The sequence below is a fragment of the Octopus bimaculoides genome, chromosome 15, assembly GCF_046866305.1.
Source record: "Octopus bimaculoides isolate indiv1 chromosome 15, ASM4686630v1, whole genome shotgun sequence".
NCBI classification, from domain to species: Eukaryota; Metazoa; Mollusca; class Cephalopoda; order Octopoda; family Octopodidae; genus Octopus; species Octopus bimaculoides.
The window spans coordinates 17,434,072-17,456,571 of NC_142942.1; the positions used below are offsets into that span (position 1 = coordinate 17,434,072).

Genomic DNA, 22,500 nt, shown 5'->3' on the forward strand with positions numbered 1-22,500 from the left:
TGGATGGCTGTGTGGTTCACCGACGCTGGATGTTTGCTGTTTCACTCAACATTATTAATTATAGAATGGAAACAGTGTTAATTAAACTAGTGGCTTTTAATGAGGGACGAAATAACAAGTCCAACACACACAAACACACACAGATATATATATATATATATATATACACATATAAACATACATGCAGTTATATGTGCACGTGCGTGTGCGGGAATGTTGATGCGTGTGTGTGCATGCGTGTGTATGCGTGTGTTTGTGTGTGTGTGTGTGTGTGTGTGTGTGTGTGTGTGTGTGTGTGTGTGTGTGTGTGTGTGTGTGTGTGTGTGTGTGTGTGTGTTATGAATGCCTGCGTTAGTAATGCATCGAATTAGATTCTTTCTCTTTTGTTTCTTAGTAATGTAAATAGGAATTATATTACTGAGTTAGGATATCGAAGCCATGCATCTCTTTTTACAACACGCTTGAATAGGCACTTATAAATATAGAGAAATAATTTTGTTTTTTTATTCTCAAACGCGTGGTAATGCTAATAAATATCATGATCAAGATAAATTATCCATACATTGCAGAAAAATACGTTACCGGCCAGCCATGAGACTCGAACGCACATCCTTGTGATTACGCATCAAACACACACACACACACACACACACACACACACACACACACACACACACACTCACTCACTCACACACACACACACACACACACACACACACAAATGCACATACATTATATCTATGTATATATGCATGTTTATATATGTGTGTATGTGTGAAAATGCAGATACACACAGGCACGCATGCATTATATATATGAACGCACGCACGCACACACACACAGATATATACATTTATACACGCATACATATACTTAGGTATTTTTTACTCGTTTTCAGTCACTGGACTACGTCCATGCTGGAGTATTGCCCTCAAGGGTTTAGCCGAACAAATGGACACCCGTTCTTTGAATTAAGCCTAGTACTAAGTCTACTGTTTTCTTTTACTAAAGCGTCATTTTACTTGGACGTAAACAAGCCATCACCATCGAGCGATGGTTCAGAGGAACATATAGACAATAACACTCAGAACCAATTGATAGAGAAGCAGGCATCTTATCACACAGTCGCGCCATGTTTGAATATGTCTGTATGAAAGTACATATACGGGGTGTGTATGTGTGTGTGTGTGTGTGTGTGAGTGTGTGTGTGTGTGTGTGCGCGCGTATGTGAAAAGCTCTCGCTAAACTCTTTTGGTGTATCAGTATAGCAAATATTACTTACATAATTTTTCCTCAGATCATCATGCATCCATTCTATCCCTGTAAAGAAATACATGAGAACAACATTTAATAATCGATCTGTGCGTGAGTAATAATAATAATAATAATAATAATAATAATAATAATAATAATAATAATAATAATAATAATAATAAGTTTCTCTCATCAGAATGTCAAATGTTTTAGCTTTAAAAGTAGATGAAACAGGAAGACTGGGGCTTAGTAAATGTTTTTAGGAATTCGAAAAACCAAATTGACCAACGATTGATATGACCTCGATGATAAGGTCACTTGAAAAATATCAATAAGTGACTGCACAAAAACATTCGGTGAGATACTCACTCATATAGACACACGCACGCACTCACACACACGCACACACGCACACACCCACCCACCCACACACACACACACACACACACACACACACACACGAACACAAACTTTGACATAAACATTGATGATCAAAGAAAGATAGCGAAGACCACATCTGTTAAAAAATTCATTTGAATCTAGAAATAAAGTAAACGGAGCAAATATATACATACATATATATATATATATATATATATATATATATATATATATATACATACATACATACATACATACATACATACATGCACACACACATATATATATATATACATACATATATATATATATATATATATATATATACATACATACATACATGCATATGTATGTGTCTTGCGTGTGGTGTGTGGGTGCGTGTGGGTGTGTGCGCGCGCGCTGTGTTTTTGTCCCCTGCTACCACTTGACAACCAGTGCTGGTGTATTTACGTCCTCATAACTTAATAGTTCGGCAAAAGACACCGACAGAATAAGTACCGAGCTTTGAAACAAATTAGCAGTTGAGTCAATTCATTCGGCTAAAAATTCTTCAAAGCGGTGCTCCAGCATGGCCGCAGTGAAATGATTGAAAGAAGTAGAAGATAAGCGACAGAAGAAAAACCAGGCAATAATTTTCTGAGGTTTACGGCAGATCATCCGTCTGTGCGTTTTGTCTAGCACTTTTCAGTCCTTGTTTACTTCAGTATTGGTCTACTTCGTTTCATTCCCAACTTACAGAGTATTACTGACCATAAACGGAATTTTTATCTTCGTTTTGCTAAGTATTTTTTAGCTCTACATTTATATACAGATCCAGTATTTACACCCTTCATCAAAGTTGTAATCTTGGGTCTCCCGGGGATTTCGATTCATAAAAACACGCTCTCTAGCCCAGATAATCCGATTCAAGTTGATAAAGCCGAGCCCTATATCCAAAAGTTGTTCTATTCTTTGATGCTCCGATTAGATATTTCATTTTCATCCTTGTTAATTCCGAGTGTTTATGCGATAACTTCTTTATGCTTTTATGTATGGGTGTAGGCTTTGGTGTTCGTTGAGTCTCTTCTGCTTCTTCTATACCCGTCTACATTACTTTTCTTTTCAGTATCAATAATTTTAACATTTTCATTTCAATTATGTAGCTAGTATTTTATCATCTTTCTTTCTAGCAATAGCTCAAAGCATTTTATTAATTCTGACAACTGTAAACATCTCTTCACATTTATATACATATAATATGTATGTATGCATGTATGTATGTATGTATGTATGTATGTATGTATGCATGCATGTATGTATACATACATAAATATATGTGGGAGTGTATTCAATATACGCAAATAAAAGGGTTTGAACAAATGGAGTTAATAAACCAGTAATTGCTGCGGGGCATAAAATAGTTTACTTTACAATTGTTCTCCATGGTACATGAGAGAAAACAAAAAAAACATTATCACAAATAAATATATGACGTGAGGAGGAGAAAAAAAGACGTGCACAATAAAAAAAACAATGTGTGTGTGTGTGTGTGTGTATATATATATATATATATATATATATATATATATATATATATATATATATATACACACACATATATGTACTTATTTTTACTTTTGTCTTTGTCTTGACGTCGTCAAAATTTTTTTCTCAGTGCATCTAGCTTCTAGTTTGTCCTTTATCGTCTGTTTACATAGCGTCTCTCTCTCTCCCCCCCCCTCTCTCTCTCCCCCCCCCCCCCTCTCTCTCTCTCCCCCTCTCTCTCTCTCTCTCTCTCTCTCTCTCTCTCTCTCTCTCTCTCTCTCTCTCTCTCTCTTTACAATTGTGTCTGTCTGTTGTTGTTCTGGTTGGTGTTGTTTGTTTGTTAGTTTAATTCCTTCATATAGCCTAATCGTACTAATTAGCCAGCCTTTATATGTTTTAAGTACTTCAAAGAGCAGTATTTGCTTAACATTTTTGGCTTGTTGCAGGCCTGTTCTTCATTTACACACACACACAAAAAAAGAAAAATCCAGAAAAGTGGTACTGAGAATGAGTAAAAGGAAATGGTTTCGACTTTTGGAACATGGCTAGTAGTTTAAATATGAGGCGTAAGACGATCGCATCGATTCAATTGTTCAGCAGGAGTTTGTTTTATCTGCTCGAAAGAATGAAAATTTGAAATTCGAAAGTAAACAGCCGGAAGAAATGTCTGTCGTTCAGCATTTTATCCGACACACAAACGAATGATAATAATACTTTCTATTATATACACAAGGCCTGAAATTTTGACGGAGGGTGACATTCAATAACATTGACTTCAGTGTTCGTCTCGTATTTAATTTATCGACTCCAAAAGGATAAAAGGCAATGATGACCTCGACTGAATTTGAACTCAGAACGTAAAGAGCCAGAAGACATATCGCTAAGCATTTGGTTTGATACGTTAACGCTTCTGCCAACCCATCGCCTTGATAAGTAACATAAAATGAGGACAGCCGAATGTAAAATAATGATGTGTATGCGCGTGTGTGTGTGTGTGTGTGTGTGTGTGAGTGAGAGAGAGAGAGAGAGAGAGAGAGAGAGAGATAGAGAGAGAGAGAGAGAGAGAGAAAGACAGAAGACTGTAACATGATATAGTACACCTGTATTGATTTAAGATTATGGCACAAGGCCAGCATTTTCGGAGGAGGGAGTAAGTCGATAACATCAACCCCAGTGTTCAACTGGTATTTACTTTATCGATCCCGAAAGGAAGAAAAGTAAAATCGACCCCAGCGCAATTTGACCTCAGAACACATGATTTTCATAGTTCATGGCTGAGGTGCTATTTCTTATTGTTGCGTTGGAAAATTCACATTTCTGTTCAGTGTTCAAGCGTTGCACAAGAGAGTCCTTGCGACAGAGTTGAGATTATCTGTTCCAGTGACGTTATTACGGATTATAAATCGCCAAATGCGAGGTGATCAACGAGAATCGAAACGATGACTTGTGCATTGATTCTTAATATGTTCCACAGATTCGAACGCGAATATGCTAATTGCGGTTGTGTTCGTCAAAGGAAAACAGCTCTTCCTTTACAAAAACAATTTGTTTATGACACACTCGATTCACAATTAGATTCCCACGCCTGATCAACAAAACTATGGAAATTATCAAACCCTCTCCTTCTGATCTTCCCCGAAGTCTGAAGAATCCGTCTTGCGATTTTTTCTTACGACATTCTCTTGTACTGGAGCTGTGATCTCTGAATACCGTTTAGTAGAATATGAACAACATGTTTCGCGGAAGAAGTAAGATGGGGCTTATTGTAGCTGTCAGCTAGTATACTTTTTTTGCAATTTCTCCTTCATTTGCATGTGTTGTATCTTATAAGCTTTATCTACTCCTAAACATTTTTATGGCTGAAAAGGATGCCGTTCTTATTATCATAATTTTATTCTGACGAGCAGCTGCTGATGAGACGTAGATGTCACAGTCAACTTGCATTTCGATTAAATAAAATATGAAGATTCAACTTTTCTATGACGTCCTTTGATAGTTTACATTCCTTCGTGTTATTAAAACTTCTTACAAACATGCAAGCACTTATACACAGCACCAGTCGTAGAAAATTCATTTTCCGATTTTAATCTAATGTCTAATTAATTTGTTTTCTTTTCGAATATTTATTGCTGTTTGATAATCATACTTAAAAAATCCTAAATAAATACACATAGAAATTTTAGTTGCTTCTAAGTGGTTTTATCTCAGTAAAGTAGTTTTGTATCATCTATACAGAAGAAAACGACTCATAATTTATCAATGCCATATACGTTTATTACTAGCGTCAATCCGCAAATGGAGTCGAAGCTAAACAATATAGAAGACGAGAACAAGGCGTTTTATTCTCGCATTGAACAAGTTTTCCTTAGCTTTACATCATATCTTTATATTGTAATGTAACAAATGTTTCCTATTTTGACGTGAAAGGTTTGAGATGCTGCCTTAATATTTATAGGAGCAGTTTTGTTTATAGGTTGTTGTCTCTAATATCCATTAGTGAGCTTTGCTGTCGAATACATTTCGGCAATCAATCTTTCGTATTTTGCTGTTATTGTTGATTTTGTTTCTCTCTTCTTGCTATCTTCAATAATTGCTGTTTTTAACATCCAACCGTCATCCCATTCACACTAACCAGTTTTGAAACAATATTAGCACACACACACACACACACACACACACACACACACACACACACACACACACACACACACACACTCAAACACACACACACACACACACACACATTCACACACAGACATGTGGCATGCACACAGATGGATCGTAACTGTCTTCCATAATTTACTGTTTCTAATATTTAATCATCCGATCAAAAATGAATATAAACATATATAATGCATATACAGACATAGGCGCAGGCGTGGCTAAGTGATAAGAAGTTTTCTTCCCAAGCACATGGTTCGGGTTTCAATTCCACTACGTGGCACTCTATGTATGTGTGTGGGGGGGGGGGGGTTATATTTGTTCTCCATCCTCGCTTGACAATAGACGTAATGTTTCTTATGACCTCATAACTTAACGGTTTGACGAAAGATTTAGATCAAACTTAAGAATATGTATTGCGATCGATTAAATCATCCAAGAGGTAGCTCGAGCATCGCCGCAGTACTATCACTGGGTCAAGTAAAAGATAAAGGGCATAACACCAGAAAATTATTCCGAGAATGACAATATGACAATTATCTCTCTCGATTTTTTTACTCTCATCTCGTTCTGTAGAAGAGAGGATGTTCGAAACGTCAAAGACTTTTCCATTCTTTCCGACCGTCAAACTGATACACACTCTTGTTGTTTGCTCACCCGCCTTCGTCTCGTGTTTCCTGTAAATTTGAACAATATACATATATATATATATATATGTGTGTGTGTGTGTGTGTGTGTGTGTGTGTGTGTGTGTGTGTGTGTGTGCGTGTGTGTGTGTGTGTGTGTATACGCAGACAGACAGATAGATAGATACAAAAAGGGAGAAGAGACATGTCTGTCCTTGTGTCTGTCTGTACAAGCATATATATTAAGGTATGTGCATGTATATATTTACGTATGTACATAAGTATGTATACTTGAAAGTAAGTACGTACGTACTAGTGTATGTATGTGTGTATGAATTTATATTTGTATGTATACATGAATGTATGTATGTATGTATGTATGTATGTATGTAAAACTGTTATTACGTTTATCATATGGTTGAAGAATCCTGTTCAAAGGTCAAATGAGATAAGCCTGCTGATCAAACGACTCAAACAAACACCTCTAGAATATATTCGTTCTCTGCCGGAACTACTGATATGATACGAGACATTTCCGAATAAATATCAGATTTTGGCAGCGAAATTTGACAATTCCACACGTTAAGAAGCAACCAGCCGTTTATCTCGAACATTGTCAGTGAATTCTTTAGCCATTCGATAAAGTTAATTAAGAGAATTCTATATTTTTTCTCCTCCTCTCGACGACTTTAAGCAGGGGTTTCTTCCCAAACGGAGCAGTACGCAATTTATGAGTTCTTTCCAGAATTTGTTTAACCTTTACAGATTTCTGCTTTTTTCTAACTCGGTGTGTCATGTCTAATACCAAGCTTCCCCCCACAAAATTTTTCTAATAACTTATTCGCCTCTTTACTAAGGAAACAAAATGGAATTGGTAAGTCTATCATTTCTACCTTCACCATGTTTGATATTTTGAAAACTGTATTCATTTGCTGAAATAAGGCATCAGCTTCCGCCCCGTTTTCAATCCCCATAGTCTTACCCTACAAGCAAATACTAGTTTAACTAATAACCCTCAAGTCTTCCAGGATATCTGTGATCAAAAGCGTTCAAATTGTGACATTCCGATTTTTATATTCCGAGAATAGTTCATCTGGTGGTTATGACGTAAAGATGATTCAATGGCGAACCAGTTTGAGACAGTGGAGGACAGGACCTTATCTCTCAGACTAAGGCATCTTTAATGTCTGCAACGGTCATTTACGTTATATAGTAAGATTTCAGAATGTCTGGTTGCTATTCATGACAGATTGAGCAACCGTGGCTTCTATGGTCCTTCATTCACGCATTTTTGCATTGCCAGGAATACGTGTGTTGGTATTTGTATGTGAGCAGTTCTGGGATCCAGTTGGGGTGTGTCAGTCTGTGTAAGTATGTCTGTATATGGCTGAGGAAGACGCAAAGAGTTGTCAGCCCGTTCCTTTGTCAAAATCTTTCCGCTCTTCTTTGTGCAAGAAGAGGTAGTCGGTCTTATTGTATCTGGTGGTTATCACATAAAGACGGTTTAATGGCCAACCCGTTTGAGAGGGTAGAGCATAGGACACTATCTCTCAGGCCATGTCTGCAAGTTTTGCTTGAAACCGAAGGCAAAGATGACGCTGCTGACGATAACGACGACAACGATGATGATGAAGATGATGATGATGATGATGATGAGGAAAATCGTGCTACGTTTGCACATAGGTGTTTGAATGCATTAAAATAAACAAAGGGAATTGTAAGATTAACAGCCTTGTAGATTTAATAACACATTACATCTAAATATATTAAATATCTTATCTCCGTAAAGTTTTAATACAATTCCAATTTAAATGCGCGGGAGATTTTATATATGCATGTGTGTGTGTGCGTGTGTGTGTGTGTGTACATACACACACATACATATATATATCATATATATATATATATATATATATATATATATATATATATATATATATATATATACATGTGTGTGTATGAGAGTTTAAATACGCACATATATATACATATATAATATAATATGTATATATATATATATATATATACATATGCGTGTGTGTATGTGTAAAAACTGTGATTATACATACACACACGCGCGCGCACACATATATACATGATGTATGAAACACAACATAAATGCATGTAAATATATGTATATGTACAAGTGTATATATGTATGCATATATATATATATATATATATATATATATATATATATATATATATATATATACATACACATACATACTTATAGCATATATACTTGTATACATGCAAGCGTACATAGATACATGCATACATACATACATGTACATCTATGCACATACGTATCTATTTGTGTATATACAGATCATATTTGAATATAGGAATGCATGTGTATGTGTGTAGATTTGTGTGTCAATGAAAGATTTAAGAAGCAATTACCTATTCTGTCTCTTTGTCATTACTTCAAAACCGAATCTCTAGACGAATGTTATTACTGTAGTAATTTTCGCTTTAATTACCTCTGTTTAATTTTAATTACCTCTCTTTAATAAAACACTAAATGCTTTATTTTATTAGTTATTATTATTATTATTCTTTTTTTGCATTTGAATAAACTTTAAAAATCTTGAATATGGTGTTTCCGGATGTATTTACTCTTCGTTCGACCTGTTAGTATTAGGAATGAAACGGCACCAGTGACTTTTTACCTTATTTAATCTTTTGGTTCAGGATTGCGCATGAAGAACGATAAAGATGGCGTCCATACAATGACAACAACAATAGCAACAACAGAAACAACAATAATCAGTTAGATAGTAAATCTACGTGGTCGCGAATCAGACGAGAAATACCAGACAAATTTCTCTCAAGTTACGCTCTGCCATCTTTAAATCGTTACTTTTGAGGGTTTTGTTCAACATCTATAATATAACTGATTGTTGTCTATAAGTTTTAAATTCTTAGTAAATTTTTTAAGGGATTGTCCCCTACATATATGTATACTGAAATTCATGTGGACTTTTCCATAAAAACACAGTAGTAGGTTTTTTCAAGTTTCAGCGAACCTAAGAAGATGTTCAGAAACGTCAGTGTAAAACGCATTAGGGTACGATGTAGATCATAGATCTCTTTGGTCATATATCGATCTAGTCACTTCACTGCATACCCGGTAAACTCCCACCAGTTGTTTCAACTCGTCTTATTAAGGAGCAAGGGAGTCAGAGAAGAGGGATTTAAGCTGGTCGTTCGGTGCAGCATCCTACCTCACTAGAGTCTAAGTCCAGTGAAAATGAAGCCTTGAAATTCTTGGAACCGTAAACAGATGACGAACCTTATATTTCTATGGCCGCGATGCCATATGTTTCTAACACGACGAAATATCGCCCTTCTGAAATAACCTTATCCGTAAAGACTCATGGGAGATTATTATGCGCAGGGTAGCAGTCGCCATTTTGTAGTTTTCGTGCAGTTGCGTTCTCCATTCTCTATAGGTACCTAAGCGGTGGTGTCTCAGTTGTGTACGGAAAGGACAAATAAGATATCATGTCTAAACAATGTTATGATGGTCACATCTGGAATGCATTTCATTATATGTTTACTCGACATGAGAGGGCTTCGATACACAAAACAACAGCAATGAAAGTTCCCTAGAATCAAACAGTACGGTTTAATTTGAAGATTTTGTTTTCACCGCCGCTGTTGTTTCAGGGGAGAGAACTGTTAATGAAACCAGCGTCAGTAGCCTGTACTTTGTTTTATGAGTACTTGAACTTCATTTTAACAATCTTGGAGACATGAAAGATTAAAACTGGTCTGAATGTGATCTGAACACAGAATGCTGAGTCAGAACAAATACCGTGAAACAATTTATCCAGCTTCCTACTGATTCTGCCATTCTACCACCTTTAAAACAAAAGACTTAGATATTGAAGAGAAAACACAAAGTCAGAATAACACCATCGATGTCTTTCCAAAAAAGCAGAAAACTACATACCATCGTCCAAGACCGTGACTACGATACCATTTCCAGTAATGTTCTGGGCCCAGCATGGAAGAACTAAGAGATCGGCGTCTTTTAAAGATCTGGGGTTTCTCTGTAAAAGAAATAATAAAGGACCATTTTTTAGTGATGACACTGAGCATCTCATTTCTATACTGATACCATATATATATATGTGTGTGTGTGTGTGTGTGTGTGTGTGTGTGTGTGTGTGTGTGTGTGTGTGTGTGTGTGTGTATGTATGTATGTATGTATATATGTATGTATGTCTATACTGTATACATTATATATAAAACATATCTATACACTGTATGTGTGTGTGTATATATATATATATGTAGATAAAGATATAGATGTGTAGATATATGCGCGTCTGTGTGTATATATATATTTGTGTATATTCACAGGTTTGTATGTTTACATATGTTTATATCAGCAAACGTGTGCAAATTAGACAATTACTATTTTTTAATCTCACAACGTGAGATAATCAGCAACAGTACTTTGTAGTAAAGATTATTTGCCAACATAATATTGCAGTCCTAGTTTAGGACGAATGTTGCTATTTGAAATTATAAGGACGCAGATCGTGTCGTATAGCCAGCTGGAGACGATGTCTCCTGGGGCTAAATTACAGCAACATTAGTCCTAAGCCAGGACTGCCAAGTTACATTGGCGAACAATCTTTACTACATGTGTGAAAATGTTTACAGATATGGAGAAGAGCAAGTTTTATGTCATAAGCGATCTTCAGGAAATATACTCTGTCAGTGTCTTAACACGAGTAATTCTATGTCTGATTCGTCTCTCTCACCCTCTATTTCTCTTCTTTACCTCTTCCTTTTTCTGTCTTCATACCCCCAACTCTCTCTCTCTCTCTCTCTCTCTCTCTCTCTTTATTTTTCTCTCATTTCTTCCTCCTTTCACATTCGCCTTAATTTCTCTCTCTCTCTCTATTTCTCTCTATCCACCTCTCTCCTTATACAGTTTTCTTACTGTATCTCTACCAGTCTGACACAGCACCCTCTATGACCTTATTCAACAGTATCCTCTCTCTCATTTGTTCCTTCCTATCTCTCCCTCCTACACTGTTTCACTCTTTATCGACTCTTTCTCTCTCTGTAAATTTGTGTGTGTGTGTGTGCGTGTGTGCGTCTGTGTTTGTGTCGTATAGTGTAATGTTTAAATACATGTTCACATATCGCATGTAATTCCTTTACTAATTCGACACTTACCAAATACCATTCTTCGCTCCAAAGAGTGTCTGAAAAGGCGTCTTTTCTGTAAAGTTGCAAAACCTCTGAATTTCGTTTGGCCCGCTTTCTGATCTGTTGCTGCTCGAACCAAAGAATCTACGCAAAAAAGAAAGAAAGCAAAAGTAAAAAAAAAAAAATAAGGTTGTTCCACGAAGAATTCATATATACTTAGTATTTGCTATGACATTTTTGGATCACATTTATAGGAAATTATTGGTTTGTCTGCAAAACGACAGGGAAGAATTTGGTTGATTTTCCTTGTAATGAGAATAATATTATTTAGGGAGGAAAAATACATTATTTATGTACAAATATTGGATTTCCTGAACATATTGATATCCTTTAATAATAAATATAAGATATTACTGGAAATAATTGCATAATATCATCGTACAGGTATTTTATCACATCACCGTATCACATGCTCCATTTAACCTTACTGAGAAAATCTTTTATTTCTTTTTTCGTTTTTCATTTTTTTGTAATTTGTTGAAAATCATATGGGATATTATGCTGTATGATTACAAAGTAGTTCAGTTGGTATTAAAACATAGTTTGCAATAAGGCTCTCTTTATTGTGTGTGTGTGTGTGTGTGTGTGTGTGTGTGTGTGTGTGTGTGTGTGTGTGTGTGTGTGTGTGATACATGTCTAATAATTTTCGACTAGACGTATAACGGTTGCAATTTTGGAAGGGGAAGAAAAAAAAGAAATGGAATTCAACTCGGGCAAACGATTCGAGACTTCGAGAAGTATTGAGTCATGACAATGGGGAAAATATTCCTAAAAAAATTATAGCACTCAAAATATCAATTTATGAATTCAATCATCTAAAGCAAGATTTAACACTCTCTAAACGAGTTAATATACTACAACAGTTATATATACATGCACACACACACAAACACACACACATACATACATACATACATACATACATACATACATACATACATACATACATACACACATACATACATACATACATACATACATACATACATACATATATATATATACAAGAATAAGGGCAGGGAATCGTCAATTAGTAATAGAATTAATAATTAACACTTTTGCCAAGTAGTTCAGTATGAAAAAACCTTTATCGGTAAAACCATTTATCATCATAAATATACAGGGATTAGCAGTGAGTGTTGGAGAAGCAACTCAATGCTAATCCCTGTATATTTATGATGATACATATATATATATATATATATATATATATATATATATATATATATATATATATATATATATATATATATATATATATATATATATATATATATATATGGGAGAATATACGAAAAAACAACAACAGACGAGGACAGGTGGTGTAAATAACAAAAGGATGTATTAGTATGACGCTCGGGAATACGGAAAGTCTTTGACGTTTCGAGCTACGCTCTTCAACAGAAAGAATACGGAGACAAGGAGAAAAACACGGAGAAAAAAATTGAATAATGTCCAGTCAACGGTCGTGTGTATATATATATATATATATATATATATATGGATTTTTGTAGTATATTAACACGTTTAAAGCGTGTGAATATCTAACTTCGTATATGTATATACATGGATAGATAGATAGATAGATAGATAGATAGATAGATAGATAGATAGATAGATAGATAGATAGATACACACACACAGACGCACACACAGACACATACACACAGACATACACACACAAACACACATATATATGATGTATGATATATATGCATATACAGAGAGAGAGACACAGAGAGAGACAGAGAGAGAGGGGGGCTTGCCCACATTGGCCTGATCGCCTTTAACACTGCACTGCATGACGTTTCATAAATGTTTCATAATAAACATTTATCCTGTTAACATTTATTAAATCTATTACAGCAGCATCATAAGAGTATTTCTGATTTTTTTATTAAGAGTAATGTTAACACTACGCCATGTTTGACAACTCATGTGACATTTACAGTTTCACCGCCTGATGAATCAGTCTTTGAAACCGATCGCAGATTTCATATCGCATGACATATAAACAATTATTATTATCATTATTATTATTATTATTATTATAATTATTATTATTATTATTATTATTAGTAGTAGTAGTAGTAGTAGTAGTAGTAGTAGTAGTAGTAGTAGTAGTATCATATATAACTGGCACTCCGTTGGTTACGACGACGAGGTCTCCAGTTGATCCGATCAACGGAACAGCATGCTCGTGAGATTAACGCGCATGTGGCTGAGTACTCCACAGACACGTGTACCCTTAATGTAGCTTTCAGACAGATTCAGAGTTACATAGAATGTGACAAGGCTGTCTCCTCTTGAATAACAGGTGCAACTCATTTTTGCCAGCTGAGTGGACTGGAGCAACGTGAAATAAAGTGTCTTGCTCAAGGATACAACCCGTCTCCAGAAACTGAACTCGATTACCCTACCCACTAAGCCCTTTATCCTTTACCCGATGATGCGTGTGTGTCTGTGTATACAAGATAGATAGATAGATAGATAGATAGATAGATAGATAGATAGATAGATAGACAGATAGATAGATAGATAGATAGATAGATAGATAGATAGATAGATAGATAGATAGATAGATAGATAGATAGACATATGTGTGTGTTCGAATGTTGCAGACATCGGAACGAATAGTGGCGGATGCAAGATATTACCGCGGGGCACTCCGCAGGTGAAATTTCCGATTTCAGATATGTGATTGTGCGTGCGCGTGTACATGGATATTTATGCATCTATATACACCGCTAAATTTTTAACGAATATGTCCGTATATCCCATCTACATTAGACAGGCGAGTCAACAAACGTACCTTATCGTAGTTATTCCACCAGCTACAAATAGAGACAGTAACTAAATATACAGACACCATCCCCCTCATTGTCTTTAAAATGCGACGGTAGTCGACGTACATTCGATAATGTAATTCTAGATTTCTCAATTTACGAACAGAGGACGGAATTATCATACATGAAATAGCTTTCATCATATCTCCGATCATTCACTTCTAACGTAAAGTTACACAATAAATGAAAGAAAAAAAAAAGATCGGAACGATTGTACTTTTACATTAGCATTGAGTCTCAACGCGAAGCTGTATGGGGCGGAAACGGTGCTAAGTATTACTTAGCAAATCATTTTCCGCTTAAATCGGAGTCGCATTCCATAACTCACTCAAAAATTCTTTCTATGACCTTGGTGACATTGAAAGTAAGTTACGCAGCCGCAGCAGTACGGTGCGCTTAACTTCCTTTTCACGTTTTCCTAACTGGAAATTAGCACATTTCAGGAAATTTTAAAATGGTTTAAAACAGGTATATTTCTTTCAAACTACACACACACACAACACACACACACACACACACACACATGCAAAAACATACATATATATATATATATATATATATATATATATATATATATATATATATATATATGTATGTATGTATATATGTATGTATGTATGCATGTATGTATACACATTTATATTTATATGTGTGTCTCTTTTATGTCTCGTTTTAGTAAGTAGACCGTGACTACGCACCGCTTCCAATAATTCTAGTGGAATAAATTGATCCCAGTACTTCTCTTTTTAAAGCATGATAATTATTTTATCGGTCTGTTTCGCTGGAGCGCTAAGTAAACTCAACAACATCGTTTGTCAAGCTTTGGCAGCGGGACAAACACGGATACAAAGATACCCATACGCGCGCGCGCGCGTGCATATATATAGAGAGAAAGAGACTGTGAGAAAGAGAGAAATAGAGAGATTTCGCTTGGTTGTTATAATGCATCTTGTTATTTACCTGTAGCTGATTGCTTACACTTTTTATGGTTTCAAACGACGGGAGCTGTGGGTAACCAACTTCAGGTGAATAGTTACATGCATTATAAAAGAACCAAGTGAAGCTGAGTTTATTGAACGAGGTACCATTTGGAAAGTCACCTGACGTAACACATTGGCACCGGACGAAGCACCACAACCAGTTGTACAGTATCTCGCTTCTGAGCAACCGATGCAAGATGCGTCGAAACGATTGTTACGATTAATAAAACATTGCGTTAAATCCATTTTCTGCTTCTTTTATTTATTACACAATCTATCTAGCTCTCTCTCTCTCTCTCTCTCTCTCTCACACACACACACACACACACACACACACACACACACATACACACACACATGTATACCGATCGATCGATCGATCGATAGATATATATATATATATAGATAGATAGATATTTAAATAGGTAAAACCGAATATTTTTTTATTCAGTTATAAAATATATATTCGTATGTATTAATGTGTTGCCTTCTGTCACTGAATGACCATAACTGTATAGTATATGTCTATATATGTATATATATATGTATATATATATGCTTGTCTTTATGTGTATGTGTGCATATATATATATATACGCATATGTACGCACGTACGTTTGTATAATCATGTATATGTATATGCGTGGACATTATTGAAATGTGGGTAAACAGTTTTCCGTGTTTTGTACACTCGAATTAATGACTGTCCGCATTGTATGAGGTATAATGAAATGATTATAAAAAAAGAAAATTATTAAATATCAAAGACCCTCCACTAGGTAACCATACACAATAAAAAAAAACAGTTACAAATTTCTAAAGAAAACAAATAAAGTTATTCATAGTTTAAAAGGATTAACTTTAGAAATATTAGAGTCAATAAGATATGGCGACTAACGTATGTTAGTGTACGTCTGTCTGTGTATATGTGCGTGCGTGCGTGTGTGTGTGTGTGTGTGTGTGTGTGTGTGTGTGTGTGTGTGTGTGTGTGTGCGTGTGTGTTGCTCTTTATTTCAATTTTTATGCGTTTGCCAAAATCCGTCCTGCTTTATATGTCTCTCTCTCGACCGCCTTCTTCGTACAAACCACGCATGCGTATACACATACACATACGAGTGTTTGAGTGTATGTGTGCGTGTATATACATATATATATATTATGTTCATATACATACATATATATATATATAAATATGCATATATATATATTTATATACATATATGAATATATATACATACATATACACACATTTATTTTCACATGTACACACACGCACACAAACACACATATATATATATATACATATGCGTATATATTCATACACCAATATACATATGCATATATATATAGATAAATATCGATATATAAGTATCAATATACACAGTATATATATATACATACATACATATATACATAAGCATATGTAGAGATAATTAAACACATGTATATACATATATAAATACACACATATGTATATATCTATCTATCTATCTATATATATATATATATTATGTATATATGTGTGTGTGTGTGTATATATATATTCATATACATGTAGGGTGTGTTTATCTCTGTATATGCATATATGTGTTTATGTCTATAGACGTATATATATATATATATATATATATATATATATATATATATATATATATATATATATATATGTATATGCATATACATATACATATCCATTCATATGGAAACAACGCACACAAACTTAATTACATCAAGAGATCATTAAAAAAAAATAAAACTGTGAAAATATCGAAGTAATGTGAAGTGATTGAATAGTTAAGAGAAATTCGACAACGTTGCTACTGCTGCTGCTGCTGCTGCTGCTGCTGCTACTACTGGTGCTGCTGCTGATGATGATGACGGTATTGATGATGATGATGAGGAGGAGGAGGAGGAGGAGGAGGAGGAGGAGGAGGAGAGTGATGAGGGGAAGGAGGATGACGATGATGATGATTATGATGACGATGATGATAATGTCCATGATGATGATGATGGTGATGACGGTGATATCGATGCTGATCATCACTTCAATGTTTTATGATGACGACGATGATTCTTATAAGAAATTCAAAATAGCGTTGTGCAAATTCCTTGCGGTATTTGTCTCGGCACTTCCTGTTCTAGTTTCAAATCCTGCTCGGGTCCAGTTTGCTTTTTCTTTTTCTTTTTTAAATTCCAAGGTGGTTAAAATCAAATATCCAATAACAGGATGTTAACGAGAATCTTGCTTCTCTCACTCTCCTTCTCTCCCTCTCTATCTATCTACTCTTGCTCTCCCTCTCTCCCCTTCTGTCCCTCCCTCTCTCTCTCTCTATATATATATATCTACTTCTGTCTATTTGTCTCTCTCTCTCCTCTCTTTTTCTATCTCTATCTCTCTCACACATTATAACACCATAAGTGTTTTGAGTTCAAATGCTGCCGGGATTTCGATTTTGCCTTTCATCCTTTCGGGGTCGATAGATTAAATGCCAGTGAAACACTGGGGTCGATGTAATCGACGAGTCGCCTCCCCACAAATTTTGGGCCCTGTGCCTTTAGTAGAATGGATTATTATTATTGTTATTTTCATATACACTCAACAGATTAGGTGTTGGAAAAGAAAAAATCCGAATATCGGGCTACAACAAGTAACATTCGTTTGGGTTTTTGGTTTTGCTGTGACTCTAACAGCTTTTAATAAACTTTCTTCATTATTACCTACATAGGAGTCTATATCTACTCTAGCTAACTCCAAGCAGCCTTCTTCCGATATTAACCATCTTCCGATATTAACCATCTTCTGCCTTCCTTTCTAGGTAGGTATAACTTTGCTACTCCTGTCCTTGGGTGAAGTCCTCCATTCATATTGAGTTCCTTGCTAGTTCTATCTCGCTTTGCTAATTGAGTTTTTGTCCAATCTACAAAAGCTGCTGAGTAGCTAAATAATGATTCTGCCCAAATATTTACAGCCTTCACTAGATTCGGGCCATTTAGCTCTGGCTTCATTAGCTTCCTCACTCTTTCAATGTATTCCTTCTCAATTTCTGTAGTTAGTACTCTGTCAGATTCTAATACACCTATATATATATACGTGTGTTTTTGTATTATTAATAAATTCATAAACTTATCAATAATATACTCATTTATTTGATCAAAATAATTGAGCACTCAATATAAGTTCAGTTATATATTCTTTTAGAATATTACTTATAAAAGTTATATATATATATATATATAATAATTTTCCCAGAGGATGTAGCAACCGTTACCAATATAGCATAAGAACTTACCTTGGGAGATCATTAATTAGATTCCTTAAGGGTCGTTCTCACAGTTTATATTTATATCATAACGTTTTTAAACTTTTAAATTTTCATATTCAAAAGAGACAGAGACTTCAAATTCGATATATCGATTTATTCACCACTCTATGTTAACATTTCTGTGCCAAACTTATCCAGTGACTGGTCCATTGGATTTAGACGTTTGGCACTTCTTCAGGAGTGGTTACCTTTCGAACAAAACACGAAAAAACACATACATAACTATTATTAGGTCTTTAGGATCTCGTTAGCTTTCGTCTTTGTTATTATAGGGGAGATAACTCCTTAATTTTCTATTTTTATTGCTCTCCTGTGGATTTCCACTCGATTAATTAATTATTTTGTTTATTTCTCTTTACTATACTATATTACCCGTATACATATGCATACATACACTTTACCTATCCATATATACATACACACACACATATACATATGTATACACATATACGTACACACACACATACACATACATATATATATATATATATATATATATATATATATATATATATATATATATATATATATATATATATATATATATATATATATACTTACGTGTCTGTTTCTGTGTGTCTGTGTCTGTGTGGGTAGATAGATAGTTTGCTATACGCTTGCGAATACATTTGTATGTGTGTAGGCTAGACTGTTTTTATGCATATGTTAGTACCAATGCATGCCTTGACTACATTGCAATTCCGACGTATTTAGCAATTTAAACGAATGGATTGTATAAATAAATAGCTTTATACCTACAAATATAAACGAATACGTTTATATATAAAACTTCCAGAACTAAGTAGATAATAATGCTATGTTTGTTGTTAATCTGGGTCATCGCAATTATGTATTATTTCGTACATATGAGGAATGTTATAAATGTAGAACACAAATTATTGCATACATGAGGCACACACACGCATATATCTATTTCACTATATCTATCTATCTATCTATCTATCTATCTATCTATCTATCTATCTATCTATCTATCTAAATATATATATAGTCTTCTTCTTCTTCTTCATCATCGTCATCATCATCATCTTCTTCTTCTTCTTCTTCTTCTTCTTCTTCTTCTTCTTCTTCTTCTTCTTCTTCTTCTTCTTCTTCTTCTTTTTCTTACTCAGGACGACGTAACAGCAGACGAAACACCGCTAGGCACTTCACCCGGAGTTCAAACGTTTCTTATTTCTTTACTGCCTACAAGGGGCTACACACAGAGAAGACAAACAAGGACAGACAAACGGATTAAGTCGATTATATCGACCCCCAGTGCGTAACTGGTACTTAATTCATCGACCCCGAAAGGATGAAAGGCAAAGTCGACCTCGGCGGAATTTGAACTCAGAACGTAAAGACAGACGAAATACCGCTAAGCATTTCGCCCGGCGCGCTAACGTCTCTGCCAGCTCACGCCTTCATCTTCATACATATTGATGATAGAAGTCGGGGCAATTCCGAGTACCCTGCTTTCGCGTGTTCGCTTAATCCAATACAATTCTGGGTGAAACTAGGAATTTGGGCGAAGTAAAACATCAACCAGGAAGTAAAATACCTGCGTGTGTGTGTTTATGTGTGTTTATGTGAGTGTGTTGTGTGTGTGATGTGGTTTTGTATGTGATGCAAACATTCGTCAGTGAGTCAATGATCTTCATGCATTCACACATTGTCACTCAGCGACGCATTAACATCCACAAACACATATATACAACCACAACCTCATATACATACATACACGCGTACATGTGTGTGCATATATATCTATATTTATATATATATACATATGCATATATATATATATAGATAGATAGATAATTAGATAGATAGATAGATAGATAGATAGATAGATAGATAGATAGATAGATAGATAGATATGGATATATATATGCACACATGCACACACACATACATATATATATGTGTGTGTGTTTGCATATATACTGTATGTGTTTAACCTTTCTAACGAAAGCGACTCGGCAACCTACTTCCGGTCTTTCTTCCGTTCTGACCTATATAATCACAATGCTAATACAAAACCGTTTTTTTTTTAAATGTCTTCTTTGTAAATGCAGCACACACAAATTAATCTTACAATTCAGTGTCATCAACATGTCGTAATTCTCGGTTGTCATTCTAATGGAAGCCTACGATGGGATTCCTAACCTTCTTTTTATGTGCATTTGTATGTGTGTGTATGCGTGTTTGTGTGTGAATGTTTGTGAGTGTGTGTGTGTGTATATATATATATATATATATATATATATATATGTGTGTAAACATATATGCATATATACGATGAGCTTCTTTCAGATTCCGTCTACCAAATCCACAAGTGTCTGGTAGAAAAGACTTGGCCAAGGTGGCACGCAGTGGGACGGAACCCGGAACCATGTGGTTAGGAGACAACCTTCTTACCACTCAGACACACGTGCGCTTCTCTCTGTCTGTCTGTCTGTCTCTCTCTCTCTCTATATATATATATATGTGTGTAGTAAAGATTGTTTGCCAACATAACATGGCAGTCCTGGTTTAGGACTAATGTTACTGTAATTTAGCTCTAGGAGACATCGTCTCCAGCTGGCTATACGACACGAACTGTCCTTATATTTTCAAACAAGGCACACAGATCGTGTCGTATATATAAATATATATATATATATATATATATATATATATATATATATATATATATATATATATATATATATATATATATATATATGTGTGTGTGTGTGTGTGTGTGTGTGTGTGTGTGTGTGAGAAAGTTGGTATGTGAAAGCACGTGGTTGGATGTATAAAAGATAATAAGAGTGAAAAAACTACAGAAGGCTTGTGTTACATGGTTAAAGTATATATTTAAATTATGTCAGAAAAATGTTAGAAAAATGTTAGAAAAATGTTAGAAAATCTTTTTGGTATATAAACATTGTATTCTGAGAAATAACCGGTTTCGTGTTGTCTTTTCAAATTTCTCTACTTCAACGAACACGACACAATGAATTAGAGAAATTTGAAAAGACAACACGAAACCGGTTATTTCTCAAAATACAACGTTTATATACCAAAAAGATTTTATAACATTTTTCTAACATTTTTCTAACATTTTTCTGACATAATCTAAATATATACTTTAACCATGTAACACAAGCCTTCTGTAGTTTTTTCACTCTTATTATCGTTTATATATATATATATATATATATATATATATATATATATATATATATATATATATATATATATATATATGGGAGAATATACAAATAATAACAACAGACGAGGACAGGTGGTGTAAATAACAAAAGTATATATTAGTATGACGCTCGGGAATACGGAAAGTCTTTGACGTTTCGAGTTACGCTCTTCAACAGAAAGAATACGGAGACAAGGAGAAAAACACGGAGAAAAAAGAAAAGAAATTGAATAGTGTTCAGTCAACGGTCAATCATAATAATGGCCGATCATAACAATGACTGACCGGAAGTTAGAAATTCTTATTTCAGGAGAGCTAAGAAAGGGGGAGATAACAAACGGTGATCGGGAACGAGGGGCTGTGTGTGGGAGGTAGAATGCTGGTGATCTTGACGTATGTAGTGTGAAAATGAGGAAGGGAGAAAGGGAGAAAGTAGTTGGTCAGTTGTAGTGTGTGCGTGGTGTGATGCGA

General features: G+C 34.9%; 1 protein-coding gene across 1 annotated transcript in view; it reads right to left on the bottom strand.

Annotated features, from left to right (window-relative positions):
- The window catches only part of LOC106875064 (neuroendocrine convertase 1), a 170,544-nt gene that overhangs the window by 29,887 nt on the left and 118,157 nt on the right, over nt 1–22,500 (bottom strand). The window contains exons 3-5 of the mRNA XM_014923026.3: nt 11,649–11,765; nt 10,408–10,507; nt 1,283–1,320 (exon numbers count right to left, since the gene is read on the bottom strand). Coding sequence (XP_014778512.1) covers nt 1,283–1,320; nt 10,408–10,507; nt 11,649–11,765 — 255 coding nt within the window. The remainder of the gene's footprint in view (nt 1–1,282; nt 1,321–10,407; nt 10,508–11,648; nt 11,766–22,500) is intronic.